Below are 15597 nucleotides of genomic sequence, written 5' to 3' on the forward strand. Positions count from 1 at the left end.
TTCATTGAGTCACACAATCTTTGTAATCTTTGCATTGCCATGTGCCACATTCTCAAGCTCTGAGACCATAAAACCTGTCCTATCTACAATGTTTCTTCACTAGGTGGCACTTAAAGCACTTGACTATAAAAGCAAAGGAAAACTGAGAGGTCAGAGAAACAGGTCAGCTGTTCTGACAGTGCAGGCCAAATGTTATTGAAAATGGAGAAGGGGTCCTTTTACTGTCAGTTTAAAATCTGACATAAGTTTTTCATTTTTTGGGATACCTGATACAAGGTAGGATAAACAATGTGACTGTCTTTGATAACGAGCTTCAATTGAGGTGTTTGAATAAAAAAAAGAGACAAAAAAGTCAAATGCACCACTGAGACAACAAAGCTAAAAGCCCAACTTCAAAAGGATACATGAAATAAAAAGAACAATAAAACAAAAACTTATTGAAATTGCTGTCATAGCAAGTGTGGGTGGACTTTCAACATAACACTATCATTTAGAAATTTTGGGGAAAACAAAATAAGCTTCAAAGCAAAACACCAATATAGAAATATGGAACATTGTTGTTTTGGGAAAATTAGGAAAATAAAACAGAATCTCCTTTAATGATAGAAAGATGCTTGATGAAAATGACTGCGCATCTCATGTTGTCATAAGCTTCAAAGCATATTTCTTTCTGGGCTTCATGAAACAGACTTTCCCACAGCTCTGCCCCAGTAACAAAACTCCCAATTTACAACTGTGTTTTATAAAATAGACTTGTAAAATTTGATAAAAACTACTAATCTCTAACATTTTACTCTGAATTTAGGCATAAAGTTGTTTCAGCTCATTGCATTTGTCACAGGTGCTCTTATATTAAAGCAATTAAGATCTAGCACTGCAATAGGTTAATTTAAATGTTTGTTTTGTTTCAAATAAAGGCTGTGGGGAGGAGGGGGATTCAATTTAATGCCTATTTGTTATTTTTAAACTTGGGCTGAATGAGAGCATGACTTGATGTGACAGCAGCTAAATGGTTCCCAAGAATCTGGGCATGTCAAAGCTTTGAACCACACTGTTTAATTAACTCACCTCCCTATGCGTGTGTGTGCGTGTATCTGAGTAATGATATATCATATGTGGTGAGGAATATCACCCTATAAAGGAGAGACGTAACCGAGCGAACAACTTTCAAACTCAACGGGTTCTGCCACTTTTTATAGCAGCAATTTTCATTGTATTTCACTTAGCATGAACTGCAAGTAGATTTTTTTGCTTGTGTGTATTTCAGTGACATTAGAAAGAGGGCCTTTCCAACTGTGCATTACATTAAAATATATTTATTTTTTTCTCTCCAATAACATTTGCAGGTTACAGTAAGGATGCCCGCTAAGCCTGCAGCTTTTACCTTTGTGCCAGTGGTGCAGAAGCTACCAATTAAAAACATTCTTGCCAGTGATGAGAAGTTTTCTGCTCAGAAAGGAAAATCAGATAAGGTAAAGCCACAGCAGTGACATGCTGGTAATTGGTACAACTGATTTTACAACCTGTGATGCCACAGTTCAGGGTTTAAACACATAAACGTTTAAGTAATAGACTAAGGCTATGTTATATATGCTATATAAAATGCAACATGACTGTTCAGACAGTTTTAAAACAACTTAAGATGTATCTGAATAAGTACCACATATGAAAGTAGCAAAGTCATATTTTTGGGAGGCCGAGAAGATTGAAATTGAGCTTTTCAAAGCTGGATATGATTGGCATTTGCCTGCTTTGTTAACAAAACCTTAGATTTTCCCTTTTTTTAAGGTTTCATATGTGAAAACATTTGAAAGAACATATACACAACTCCACTTAGACATTTGTAAGTAATCATCATTTCTGACTTTGTCTGAGGTTTATAAAATTCTTTACAAAAACATGATCTAGGAAGATTTGTTAAATAGCTAAAACCTATAGGATTTAAGTTGGCCTAAAAGTGTGTAACTTATCTATGTCCCAGTTAACTAACTTTTGCTTTTGATCCCATTGTGAAAGAAATCAAATGTCCATCTTCAAATTGTCTGATGACAGATTAAAAGTTACTTTAACATAATGCAAACCTTAAAGAAAGTTGTTCATTCTGGATTACAGTCCTCGCCAATTCTTCATCAAATAGGAAGTTTGATGGCCATATGCTATTCAGTAAGATTTTTACTGCTTCACTATAGATCTCAACTAAATGCCAATTAATGCAATCTGTAAGGCTCACAACACAAACAGTGCTATCATCTTCCCGGAAACTCATCAAAGACATTTCGAATCTGAAGGTTAAAACAAAGGTTGATGATCTGGCTTTGCAAGGTTGTTGTATGAACACACTGATGTTAACGGTGGTACAAGGACTTGCTTCCAAGGTGAAATATATATTGGAATGTTGCTTTTCAAAAAATAGTTAATAAAAATAAATTGTTTCTCTAAAATTTAACTTCTTCAAATTGAAAAATAGAAATACTCTCACTCAAACAGGTTAATGGAGAAAATCTATTTCAGCAACTGTCAATTGTGTGAAAAGAAGTGATTTATCATATCAGGGAACTGAAGATTAAATTTGTTCACCACAAGCGTATAATCAATCTTACTTTTACTGTACCTACAGTACTTTTGTACCTCATCTTTGGGAACAAGCAGGCGAAATAAACTCAGTTGTAGCAGCAGCTGGTGAGGTTTTTTACAACATCCCTTCAATAGAAAAATGATTGTAAAAATATAAACACATACAATTCCCAAAGGTATTCACTCACCTCCAAATTAATGTATTTGGGAGTTCCAGTCAGTTAAAAAATAAAAAAATAAAAACAGCATCTAGGTATATACAGAAATTTGTGAAAGAATGGGTCACTGTGAGGAGTCCAGTGAATTACAAGGTAGTGATGAGACAGGATGCAACCTGTGCAATAAGTACAGTCATAAAAAAAATCTAAATACTCCACTAGATAATAAGAAATTAGCAGTTTCTGGGAAAAACAACTGAGTCATAAAATCATAGGTTCCAAAAATATGTGTATGTGTACAAGCTAACTGCCTTTAAATTACATCTCTGTTGCATCATTTCCAATATAATGTGAGATTCTGGTTCAAACATTGCAGAAATTGCATCCTTATCTATGTGAGGTCAACATCAAATACTTTTCTAAAGTGACCATAGAAATCCAGTAAGATGCTCTTCCACCATAAAAGTGAACATCAAAGTCTAAATATAGCATTTTTACACAATTTAACCTAATATTAAAAGAAATATCTTCTTTTCAAAAGTATTTTTTCTGAATCACAGCATAACGAAATGTACAGGTACATGAAAGTGCACTGCGATATTAAAAGTAAGCTTTCCAGGGGGCTCGTATTGGCCCCCTGTGGTGCCGCTTGCTGGAGGGCTTAAAGTGCTAAAAGTTTATCCAGTATTGCTGTCGTAACACCACTACGGTGCTGGAAGCTTGATGTCAGCTTGCTGACTGCCAGCATATAGACTTCAAAGGTGACACCATTAATTTCTGAATTTCCTCCAAGGTTATTATCCCAAGGATTGGCAGGCCATTGGGAAATCACAGTGAGAAACATAAAAACAGACAGTCTTTTTAAGAAAAACTGTTGTCTTCATGATGTGTGCATCTGAATAAGCAGTTGCCATAACTCTCACATGTTTGGATCCTGGTTTTCACTTTACAAATGGTTTGCTATAAAAATTTTTAAAATAAACTAAAGTAATCTAAACTGTGAAGCTTATCACATCAATAACTGCAGATACAAAAATGGAATAATAGGAGGAAGTAGGAAAGTGGTCGGGATGTCCTCAAGCAATCTGAACCCACGGTGGTAACTACAGAGACAGCTCGGCATAACCTAAGCCCCTCTAATTATAAGTTTTATCAAAATGGTTTTCAGCTGAGTCCTAAAAGTAGACAGGGTGCCTGTCTGTCTCAACTGGAACTGGTTCTACAAGAGAGGAGTGTCAAGGCTCTTCCTGCAGCCTTTTGGATCAGCTGAAGGCATTTTGCAGATTCATCCCATAATTGGGGTTTTCTTCTATACAGAAAGGACTCACAATAGTCCAACCTTACAGTGACAAACACATGGACTCTTTTCCTGCATTATCCTGTTATTTCATGACAGAATAATCTTGATTTGGCACGAATCAACAGACAAAATAAGAAAGTGGAAACCACAGTATGAAATTTTCAGTTCATTGTCCCTGGCAGGCAAAGTTTATGAATTTACAGAGGGGGACCATGAGATTTCTGATTAATTGCATCTAAGTCTTATATTGAATACATATTGACACGAATCCAACATGTAAGAAACTTAAAAAAGGAGGCATAAAATAATGTATTTTAATCAGAAATACACAAATTCAGAGAAGGAAAATCTGTTCATCATGTTAAAAAAATCAGCATTTAATGCAAAGTAACACTTTTTTATTATGCCAGTTTTAGGCCATCACTTTTTCATTAAAACTTATTCTCAAGTAAAAAACATGCAATAAAGTTATTTTGTATTATCTGTACTGTACTTTAAAACTTTTGCTCTCCAATTTTTAACCACTTAGTCAAAAAACAAAACAAAAACAACAACAACAAACAATAAATTCAACAGATAATCTCTACAATGAATTGACTTGCTGTAAAGTCTAAATTTGCCGCAAATAAAGTACAAAAGATGTGGTTTGTATTCATTATGAGCACACATCACTACATCATGCAGATGATGCATGGAATCTTTTTTGACAGGGATGATTTTTGTTCTATCTGGGTCAGATTAGATCAGGGAATACTGCGTTTATATTTGTTTACTTACACTTCAGCTTGGTAATTTGACTGACATTTATGAAGAATATCATATCAAAGAAGACCAGAAAGAATATCAGAACCTTGTAGAAAGAGGTGTTATACAAACTGAGATACAGAGTACGAGTCTCTCAACCCAAAGATGAATATATTTAGAATTGAAAATACAAAAACGTCAACAAGAGTTACAATGTCAATAAAAGTGTAAAGTAAACATAAGGGAAAAAACATCCATAAATAATTAGCTCAAAGTTTTCATGTGAAAGAAACGCTGTACAGCTGTGGAAGTGTGGACTCCAACACCTATAGAAAAGTTGAGAGTGAAGAAAAGGCACATTTCTTCAAAGTATTATACTGACCACAGATTCACAGAGGTATACCCCAGAAGAGTAAAGTTTGTGGCTCTGCCTTGATGTTTTTATTTCCCTGATCAGAGCATTAGAAGCTTCTGTGTATGGCCCTCAAGAGAGTGATGCCTGCAACTCAAAGAATCAAACACGACGATTCACATCAAGGCACAAGAAGTCACAGGCTGCTCTAGAAATAGCTGCCAAAAGTGATTATTTTAAGTCCTGGAAACCAAGGAGATAAGGAAAATGTCATCAAAAATCTTAAAGATATACAAGAAAGGTTACATTTGGACATTTGGCTGCAGTCACTTTATCTCTGTGATATTTTCTCACTGCCGAAATTTACAGCTGCTGGAGGTTTCTCAAACCTCCTGCTGCTGTTAAAAAAAAAAAAAAAAAAAAAGTTTAGAAAGAGCACTCTCAAGTTTGGATCTTCAATTTGCATTCATGTCTCTGACAAGTGTATAAATTCTGTGTCCAATTACAGTGCCACTTTAAATTAGACTGTGTTCTTTCTTGTTGTCCTTGGGTTTGTTATGAATCCCAGACTGCCTTCAGGGCTTGAAACTACTTGAGGTGAAAGCACAAAGGAAGATATCTTTGAATTCACAGTATATGAAATATGAAATGAATGGCGCCCAACCAAAAACAACCAATCAGAGACAGGTAAGACCTGCCTCCTGCCTTTAATTGGTTGCTTTTAGACAGTATTGGGAGCACTGGGAGAAGAGAAAGGGGCTTGATTACTTTTTCAGGTTATCTGTCTCATACCAAACAGTCAAGACAAGGTGACAGTTTCAATAAATAAAAAAAAGTATTTTTTAGAAAAGTTACATACTGCAGCTTTAATCCCCAAATATTTTTTTCTTTTGGTGATAAATAGTCTTAAGGGTGATATATTCATATTTCTATGCAAACATTGACATTTTCACATACATTAGTCTTGTTCTTCTATTTGTTGCCTAAAACAATGTCAGGCTTACCTCCTTAAGGCTCTGTAGAGTCAAGCTGAACTGGTTAAATCAGTTCTCATTGTCTGATATCTGAATTGTAGATAGAATATTTAAGGTACTATATAACATTTTCAAAACGTTTTATGTTTTCAACTCATTACATACATAAAACTTGTACAACCACCAGGCATCAAATTACATGAGAAATAATTAACTAACGCAATTAACTTTTCTCCATTCAGGCTCCATCTTGCTTAATATGAAAAAAATAAAATAAAATAAATTGTCAGTCTTCCAGGAAGCTCTCATTTGGAAGCCTTTCATTTCTCTGACTGTTGGTTATTTAAAGAAAAGCAAGAGAGCTCCAAACAAAATTTTAAATGAGTTCAGATGACTGACAGCTGCCAATTGACTGATGTGTATTTTTAGGATGATCATCACCATGAAGTTCTTGGCAATAATTTTGCACACTAGAAGTTATTGCTCTTTTGAGCTCCCTAGATGTGGAGAAACAACCTTCCCAACAAAAGAGATATCAATCTTAATTTTAAAATGATGTTTTCTGCATATTTCTGCCTTTGCTTGATTTGTGAATGTATTCATACAATTGTGAGAATATATTTTATTTTAAACTACAAAAGTACACATACTGTACAGTAGAAGGAAAACATTACAATTTGACAAAATCTTATGTAGGCATGGCCTATTAGGCTGGACAATGATTATGTCATGACTGAGTTTTTTTCTTTAATCATCAGATGTTTCATTAAAAGACAGGTCAGCTTGAGTGCTTAATACATCTATCAGTATTTGACCCTTCAACGATATACAAGAAATGGGTGAAATTTTAGACGTTTTCAAAATGAAGCCCAAAATTGTCAATAGCACTAATAGATTTCGATCGAAAGTTGTTTTTATTAAATCAAGACGTCTCTCTGACGTCATTAAAACAGTCTTATTTTGAAGATCTGGGACTTAATTAAAGGACATTTTGAAGGGACCCAGAGGAAAGTTATTAAAATATGGTCACATGCGCATGCTTACGTACTCTACACATAGGCTTTCACGAGGCTTGAAGCTTGTTTACTTGCTATTAAAACATCAAAGTGTAAATCCTATAAATCTGCTACACTAAACTGAATGTCAGTGCATATAATTTTTAATAGATTTTATTGTGCATAAAATAAACTTGAACTCAAACAAATAATGATTATAGGAAAACAAATACGCCTCAAACAAATCAGCATCTTCTCCAGATGGAAGGAGTTGCTACATTAATGTCAGCAGGGCATGTGAATTATCTGGGGTATGTGTTGTGGTGAACCCATGCTCAGCCTTGAAGCTCAGCCATGCTCTATGAAGTTCATCTCAGCTCCTCTCAGGTTTCACAAGCTCCCCTCCACATAAATGTTTTTGCTTTTTCCCCGGTCAGAGCATAGCTGTGACCCAGGAGAGGACAGCCAGAGAGACCATGTCAGAGGAAGACATTTACAAAGCGGAGATTGTCTTTATCAAGGACGTCTTGGAGGGGGGAGAACGAAACACAGTCCAGCTGGAGGTAAAACCACGAGTAAGTCAGAAATAACATATTCTGCATGATAGTTTTATTAAATTTACACATAAAGAAGAAATACTGATATTGCCTGGCATAAATATGTAATTTCTAATCCATTTAATTTGAATCTTTTTTGTTTAAAAATGTAGTAGGAAGATGATTAACGGATTACAATAAATTTAAGATGATCTTTCAGATGTACATGCTCTGTAACTGACAGATGTAAAAAAATTATTCTGCATGTCCAATAGCTTTGTTCACTTGTCTTGTATTAATTCTAAACAAAATTAGAAATAAAACGTAAAAAATAACACAAATGTAATATTTCTTTTTCCAGTTTAGTCCTTTGCCAGATCATAAGAGTCTCTCTCGAACCAAGGCGTCTCCTTCAGTCGGCGCCCCATCTGAAAATACACCCGACCATGAGGCCATAGTGACTGTCTCTATGGAAACAATTGATGACAAATGCAGAGGCAGTCCCTGGCTGCAGAGCCACAATATCTCTGGACATTCTGAACATAACTTGGGCTACTTTGCAAACAGAGGGTCTGTGCCAGAAGACAGAACAAGCCCCATAAACTCTACAGACCTCTTCCCCACCCCGTCTTCCTCCAGAGAGTCCATTTTGTCAGAGGGCTTGGATAAAGAGCTGGGTTGGTACACCATGCAGCCTTCCTCTGTGGCTTCTCCTGCTTCTTTTAGCAGAACTGTTTCTCGGTGCTCATCTATCCGCTCTGGAGTCTTCTCCCCTGCTGTGGTTCAGATCAGGAAGCACTCTCTTGCGCCTGGCTCTAGTCTGATTCACACTCCTCAGACCTGTTTCTCGTCCTGTGACAGCCTGTCCTCCTCCACGTGTCTGCAGACCCCCACTTCCCGGCATCGCCCCCCTCTCACCCGGCTGTCCCTCCTCACTGCCATCCTCAGAAAAGGTCGCCTTCCTGTGCTGTCTGCCACTCTGCAGAGGCCTTACACCCCCTGCTGGCCTGTTAACCCTGTGACTCTGTCTGTGTGCAATGCATGCTCAGCCGCCTGCAGCGTGGCTTCTATTCCTCTGGAGTTTTCATCTCAGTTTTCCTCGTCCACCTCTGTAGACAGTCAAAACCCCATTTGCCGAGAGCCCAGCAGCGTTGTCAGTGCTCCTTTCACGGCAGAATCAAGTAAACATCATGTGAAATGTCTTCAAACTCAGGTGACGAGCGGCGAACTTAGAAAAGCTCAGGTAAAGTCACCTCCACTGGCGAAGACCAACAATCTCCCCAAAACCACCCCACCTCTGTTTCCAAATTTGAAATTAATTTCTGTGACACAGGATGAACAACCGGCCATGGCGGCTACAACAAAGAATTTTATTTCAAAGCGGCATGATTTTTCAGAGCAGAGGCCCACCATGCTCCTCAAGGACCATATTAATAATAACACCAGAAAACTCTTATTGCCAACCTCTTTATCTATTAAGGAGCCAGAGACCTCCGCGCCACGGAAATCAACTTGCCAACCAAACTCCTCTCTCTGGAGGCTCCAAATGCTCTCTCAGCAGCTGAGATCGCCGCCCGTCTCCCCTTCACATCTGCAGCCCTCTCCGCCACACATCACACCTTTGAACACATGTTCCTCTCTCCCTCATTTACAACAAACAACAAAGATTGGAGGACATGAGTCAGAGGGGAGCGGCCATGTTTCCAGAGGACCCACACCTTCTCAGACTTTTCCAAAGCCCCGCAGTTTGTCCCCGTTTTGCTACACAACCGTAGCTTTTCCCAGATGGTCGTCGCCCACAAGTACGCCCACACCTACACCCTCTCCTGCTCCACCAATTAGAGACCTCACCTCTTCTCCTGCTTTGTCCCTCCGCTCCATGCCGTCCCCCAGGCCAGGGAGTGGAATATCAGACTGCAGTGACAGGGAGGGTAAAAAAAGAAAGGTAGTGTCCTTGTCTATCACAAGCATGACTTTGATGCACTAATGGTGTTGTTTTCTTTTCCTGGCACACACTCATGCTGTGTGATTAAAATGAGCTGTTGTCTGCTGTTAGGATGTCAGGTTTTGTTATCTGTATTTAGATGTCTGTCTGTGTTTGTCACATGAGCCATTGCTGCTGCTATGGATTATCAATCTGCACAGGTTTCCACATCAGTGCTCATGACAACACATCTGGAAAAGCTGTTTGGTGTCAAAACTTTGGATTTATGAACTAAAATAATGCAGCATGTCTACATTTGGATGTCCATTGTCCAAATGTCTGTTTTTGGACGATGGACGAGATGCCTAACACATAGGACCATGCAAAGGATTTAGAATCCTTTTTTTTTTTTTCTTTTTTACAATTTCTCACATTACAGCAAAAAAAAAAAAAAAAAATCAATATATTTTGTTCTAATTTTCTTCTTTAACAAATTAAAATCTGAAAAAGCCTGTATGCATAATTCATCTCCCCTGAACCAATAATTTGTAGACTCTGCTTTTTAGAGCAATTAACAGAAATAGTCCCAATTAGTCAACTTGATTTGGGTCTGAACTGTTCTAACACACACTTACTTAATCCATTGTACCTCTGGCTGTATTTTAGTGTGTCTCCTTCTACCCTTCAACTTTTAACCTCTACACTGTTTATGACAAGGAAAAGCATCCCCATATCATAATACTGCCACTGTTTGTCACCAGAGAAGGAGTTTGTCAAGATTAGTGTGTTGTTAGTTTTCTTCCACACATGGGCTAAAATCTTTTATTTTGGCCCCATCTGGCTAGAGCAACATCTTCCACATGCGTCCTGTTATCATAAGTAGATTTATAAAGCGTTGAGGGGTATGAATATTTATTTTCTTTTCTAATTTTTACTAATTTGGAACATTTTTATGTTGTTTTGCTTTAGGGTGAGTCACAAAGCTGAAATGCTCTATGACAGGGGTGGGCAACTCCAGGCCTCGAAGGCCGGTCTACTGCAACTTTTAGATGTATCTCTACTTCAACACACCTGAGTCAAATAATGAGGTCATTAGCAGGACTCTGGAGAACTTGACTGCACTTAGGAGGTGATTCAGCTATTGGATTCAAGTGTGCTGGACCAGGGAGACATCTAAGAGTTGCAGGACACCGGCCCACGAGGACCAGGATTGCCCACCCCTGTTCTATGAGGTGCACCTCCAGACATTTTACAAGGATATTCTTTCATAAAATGTCAGAAATCTGATTCATAACTAATTTGTATTCATTGTCTGCTTTTTTTTCTCTCCCTCTCCCTAAACAGCATGCACACAAGATTAAGTCAAGCTACAAATCACTGGCTGCAATACCAACAAACACGATTCTCTTGGATCAGCAAGTGAGTTCACATATTTAACTCTAATCCCTCTAATTCGTCCTGTTATCCTGTTAAACATCCAGAGGATGTTTGTAATCCCCAACAAATTTGCAAAGTGTTGGTAAGAATAATTTACATGTTAATATATGAAAAAGGGCAAACAAAGTTTTAAACAAAATCTCCAAAGTTTTTGAGTTTTGAAATGAAAAAAACAAAACAAAAAAACAATGAAATGTGTCTTAAAGAAATTCTGTAGCATGATGGTTTTCTTAACACTCCTTGTATGAGAAAATATATTTATTTTAGTCACTGAAAATCTTAGCTGCAGGAAGATTTTCCCAATACATCAATTTCAAGCACTTTACAAAATTTCTTGTAGAAAGCACAGATTTTACCTTTCTTCTGCTGCTTCCCAGTAGAACATTATTCTGCCTTTTATACTTCACCAATACTTTTTTGGTAAATCATATGTTTTCTATGTGATTATCTAAGAAAAGGAACACAAAGGAACAGCATGACTCCCCAGCATTATAGTACCTTTGAATTGTATGCAGTTGTTTTCAATGACTTATTTCACCTTTCAAGCTTTCCTTTAGCATTGTTTCTGAACGAAAAGAATAGCAAGAATCTATAAAAAAACAAAATCTGCCCACTTTAGAAATCCATGGTCTCTGTTTCTGGTTCAGTGTGCTATGCATGGTTTGGGTAAAAAAAAAAAATCTATATTTTTGTTTGCTTGCTTAGGTTTTGTTTTTCTACAATCTGCACTATTCTTCACAGACACTGATCTTTCAAGTTCTTATTTAATAATGGTCAATAAACTCTTCCGAGTACTTCAACAAATGTAAACAATGATGTAAAGGATCTGTAAGAATACATAAGCTTTAGTGCAGTAGCAAAATAAAAATAAAAAACACATTTTTAATTTCAGTGCTTACAAATAGTCATAAAAACATACTTAATACAAAATCAGCTGCGCCACATTTGTTGTTAGTTCTGCTTTTCGAACTTTGTACAACTCCATTTTGACAATAAGACAGCGTTTAATCATTTTACAATGTTATGCAACAAGATGTTTGATGTTGGCATGAAGAATCGTTAAGTGCTAAAAGCAAATAAAGTTTGTATTTTGTTTTCTAAATTTTTAAGTTATGGCACAACCTACCAGGAATTAATAACTAAACTGTCAGCTAGTGATTTCAGCTAAAGTCCATATAGCTGAATTGACTTTATGGAGAATTTATGGAGAATGTGTCCATCCTCATTCTCCATATATTCACCTTTTTGATAGTTGGGCTGAAAACACATACAATAGACATGGTCACTGTAAATAGACCTGTGCTGTTAACATTCATAACACCTAGTATTGAAAGATAACAGTCTATAAACACATTTTCTTTCTGAAAAAAAAAAGATAAATACCGGTAATAAGGTTTTCAGGAGAAATATATTTTCAAAGTCAAGTCATTCTTGGAGAAACTGAATATGGTCACACTGATGTATTTCCACGACCTTGGATTTTATACAGACAATAATTGATGGATGATGTGTTTTGTACTTTTTGGTTGAAACTTGGCCCTTTTTCTCTTTCTTTGTTTTCATAGGCAATAGATGAAGAAGTGGAAAGAAAAATGAACGACTGTAACTCAATGAATAGAACTCCTACAGACACGCATGCAGAAGTAAAAGGGCACAAAGCTTCTTATTGCATTCATGCATCATACTTCATTCAAAAGTGTTAATAATCCTGTTCTGTCTGCAGATGTGCTCTCCTGCTGAGCTCCGTCAAAAGTCAGAGGACCTTTATGCAGTTATTGATGAGATACTGGCAAATTCCAGGCCACCAGTGAGTTCTGTCATTGATTGCTGAAATTAAAACCAAATGATGCAACAGCAAATTGTGAATCACAATATTGAAAGTGAATTAATGGAATAATTTATACTCCTTGTAATTGCAAAACATCCCAGTGCCACAAGACTTCCAAGTCTTCGACTACCAAGGAGCATTTTCAGGTAATTTGTAACATTGTGCTGTAGATACAGGGTCATAATACACGTTTGACTGTGAGTCAATTTTTTGGAGGTTTTATGAGAAAATTACCACAACTTTTGCTTTTGTTTTACTTGAAACCAGAAATAATTTACAAACAAAGCACAATCGTTGTGGGTGTTTGTATTAAATTTCTGCCTCCATGATTTTGGACTTAATAAAACAGAGTTAAACAGCAACAATTATCTGGTTCCTAAATAATCCCTGTCTGTGAAAACATAACTCTGAATCACCTTTGGACCACTAAGAAATAATCCAGTCCCCTAAACTCAATGAATGCAACAGGTGTAGTGCATTTCCCCAATACATGATCTATGCATTCAGAGTACCTGCCCTCTACTGAGGGCTTGTTAACCCTGCTTTCTGAAAAGGGGCTCTGTTGGCTCATGAAGCACTGACTCCAGCCAGAGTCCATGTCTTGACAATCTTACCAAATCTTTGAAAGGGCTTTGCTTCAAAATCTCTTAAATGGTTATAGGAAAATAGGCTTTCTTTCCACTTATTTTTTTTTTATTTAATATGCTTGGATGCAGCATGTTTACTAAATAGGATACAAAGAGTAGAGATGATCAGCTTTCACGTTCAGGCAAAGTTTGAATTAAATTGTGGAATTACCACAGATGCAAACACTTCCTGCAAAACGGCTCTGGACTTTTGTAAAAAAGATATTTTCATTCATGCTGAGATATTTACTGTAAGAGGGATTAAAGAGAATTTTGACTCTATAAAGTTGGTATGTATGAGGAAAAACACATTGATTTTTGATCAAAGGAGACAGCCTCATGTAGTTTTCAGAAGAAACAAGATCAGCTCAGTGTCAAACAATATTTGTCAGTGTGCTGTGAATTGAAGGCAGATGGTTATATATATATATATATATATATATATATATATACGTGTATATATAATATGCAACATGAGGTGCATGTTTTACAAATATATTATTGTTTTTACTCCTTACTTTTTCATTTTCAGCACAGACCTACATTTTCAAAATCCTTGGGCCGTGAAACCAAATATGTGAGTAGTTGACTGTTTTTCTTTTAATTTATTTCAAGGTTTTACTCCCAACAGAGCCTCTGCAACATCTTGCTGCTGCTTGTATTTTATTATTTACTTATTTTATACATTATCAGTCTCTAATTAGTTTTGTCACTGAATTTAGGACCATTAAGTTAGACTTTTGTCATCCATAGAATATATTTTACAATAGAAAGCTCATTCATAACAACATGAAAAATATGGATGTTACCTACATGAAAAAGAAGCTCTCTTCTAAAGGGAAGAGCTGGTAGGTAAAACCAAAATCTTTACCTTGACACAATAAATTTAAAAGAACTGTTCAAATACAGAAAAGGTTTCCAATTGAGTGAGGTGATAATACCAATGAGGGATAATTTATTTTGTCTGAGTATGAACACAAAAACTAGTAAGAAAATATTCATCAAACTGATTTGGCCCTCAAAAAGTCCCTGAAATTCATTTTTTCCTGTTTTAAATAAACTGTGGTTGTAATTTTTTGACATTATGATTCCACTACATTTTACATTTTAATTTCTAAGAGCCAAGTATATTTGGTCAATAAATATACATTTGCTCCCACAAAAACACTGTTTGGGAATTCATTAGTATTTAATTAATAAAATAGATAACTGGAGTGTCTGCTGAAAGTTTCATTCAAAATCTGATTGACATTGTTATATTTCATCAGAACTGGCATACAGGAAAAATTATAGAAAATAGCTTTTGTGTTTTATGTACAGTAACTATCTCTTAAATACACAATAATGCAGTGCTATTAAGTTATTTTTCATGTTTACACAATTAATGCATAGTTAGGAATACTTGTTTTTCTCATACAGTACATAGTTTGTGTTTTATAAATGCACACACCAAGAATGAAGTAAACAATTAGCTGTACATATGGTATATTTTTTATACTGCATGCAATCTTCTGTCATTATTTCCAGCAAGCATTCAATGCTTTCTTTTTATTCAGGGATCATTATGCAGCCTGAATCCATCTGCCAATAAGCAGAGGAATCTAACAGATGTTGAAAAGGTACGAAATCTTTTACCTTGTAAATGTTGGTATATTAAAACTCTGCCCGTAACAGATTGTTGTTCTTTTTGTCTAGACAAAACCTGGGATGATTCGTCCGATGTCGGCTATTCCAAGACTTACAGAGGAGATCGAAGATCGGTTTAAATCAATTTCCTTGAGAAAGTATTTTCAACAAGCCATGCCTGATAAGAAAAAGGTGAGATTTATGATGAGTTTAATGAAGAAACAAACAAAAAAAAAAACGAATCTGGGACTAATTTTGAGTAACAGAAAACACTTTTTTTTAATAACTATCCTATTTGGAGTAGAGTCTGTGAAACTTAGTACCAAATGCCTGTATGCTGGGATACAAATATACAGTAGTAAGAAAAAGCACAATTATTAAGATTCACTAGACTCCTTCCTTCCTTTAACTAATGAACCTTCTCTTCTCTCTCTGAGCATCAATTAGATATGCAATATATCAAACATAAACTGCTGAGTTTAGTAGCGCTATCATAGTAGAGGGCACAGATATATAGATCCTG

At 36.2% G+C, this 15597-nt stretch overlaps 1 protein-coding gene across 2 annotated transcripts in view; it reads left to right on the plus strand.

Annotated features, from left to right (window-relative positions):
* The window catches only part of mlip (muscular LMNA-interacting protein), a 33146-nt gene that overhangs the window by 3865 nt on the left and 13684 nt on the right, over nucleotides 1-15597 (plus strand). Inside the window, exons 2-11 of one of the 2 annotated variants that reach the window (XM_028007579.1) lie at nucleotides 1347-1472; nucleotides 7535-7672; nucleotides 7995-9578; nucleotides 10902-10976; nucleotides 12560-12637; nucleotides 12718-12801; nucleotides 12924-12968; nucleotides 13981-14025; nucleotides 15005-15067; nucleotides 15144-15266. In XM_028007579.1, the coding sequence (XP_027863380.1) occupies nucleotides 1359-1472; nucleotides 7535-7672; nucleotides 7995-9578; nucleotides 10902-10976; nucleotides 12560-12637; nucleotides 12718-12801; nucleotides 12924-12968; nucleotides 13981-14025; nucleotides 15005-15067; nucleotides 15144-15266 (2349 nt within the window). In that variant the 5' untranslated portion in view covers nucleotides 1347-1358. The remainder of the gene's footprint in view (nucleotides 1-1346; nucleotides 1473-7534; nucleotides 7673-7994; nucleotides 9579-10901; nucleotides 10977-12559; nucleotides 12638-12717; nucleotides 12802-12923; nucleotides 12969-13980; nucleotides 14026-15004; nucleotides 15068-15143; nucleotides 15267-15597) is intronic. The other variant, XM_028007580.1, reaches the window with a different exon arrangement.

Source organism: Xiphophorus couchianus, chromosome 22, assembly GCF_001444195.1.
Source record: "Xiphophorus couchianus chromosome 22, X_couchianus-1.0, whole genome shotgun sequence".
Classification (NCBI taxonomy): Eukaryota; Metazoa; Chordata; class Actinopteri; order Cyprinodontiformes; family Poeciliidae; genus Xiphophorus; species Xiphophorus couchianus.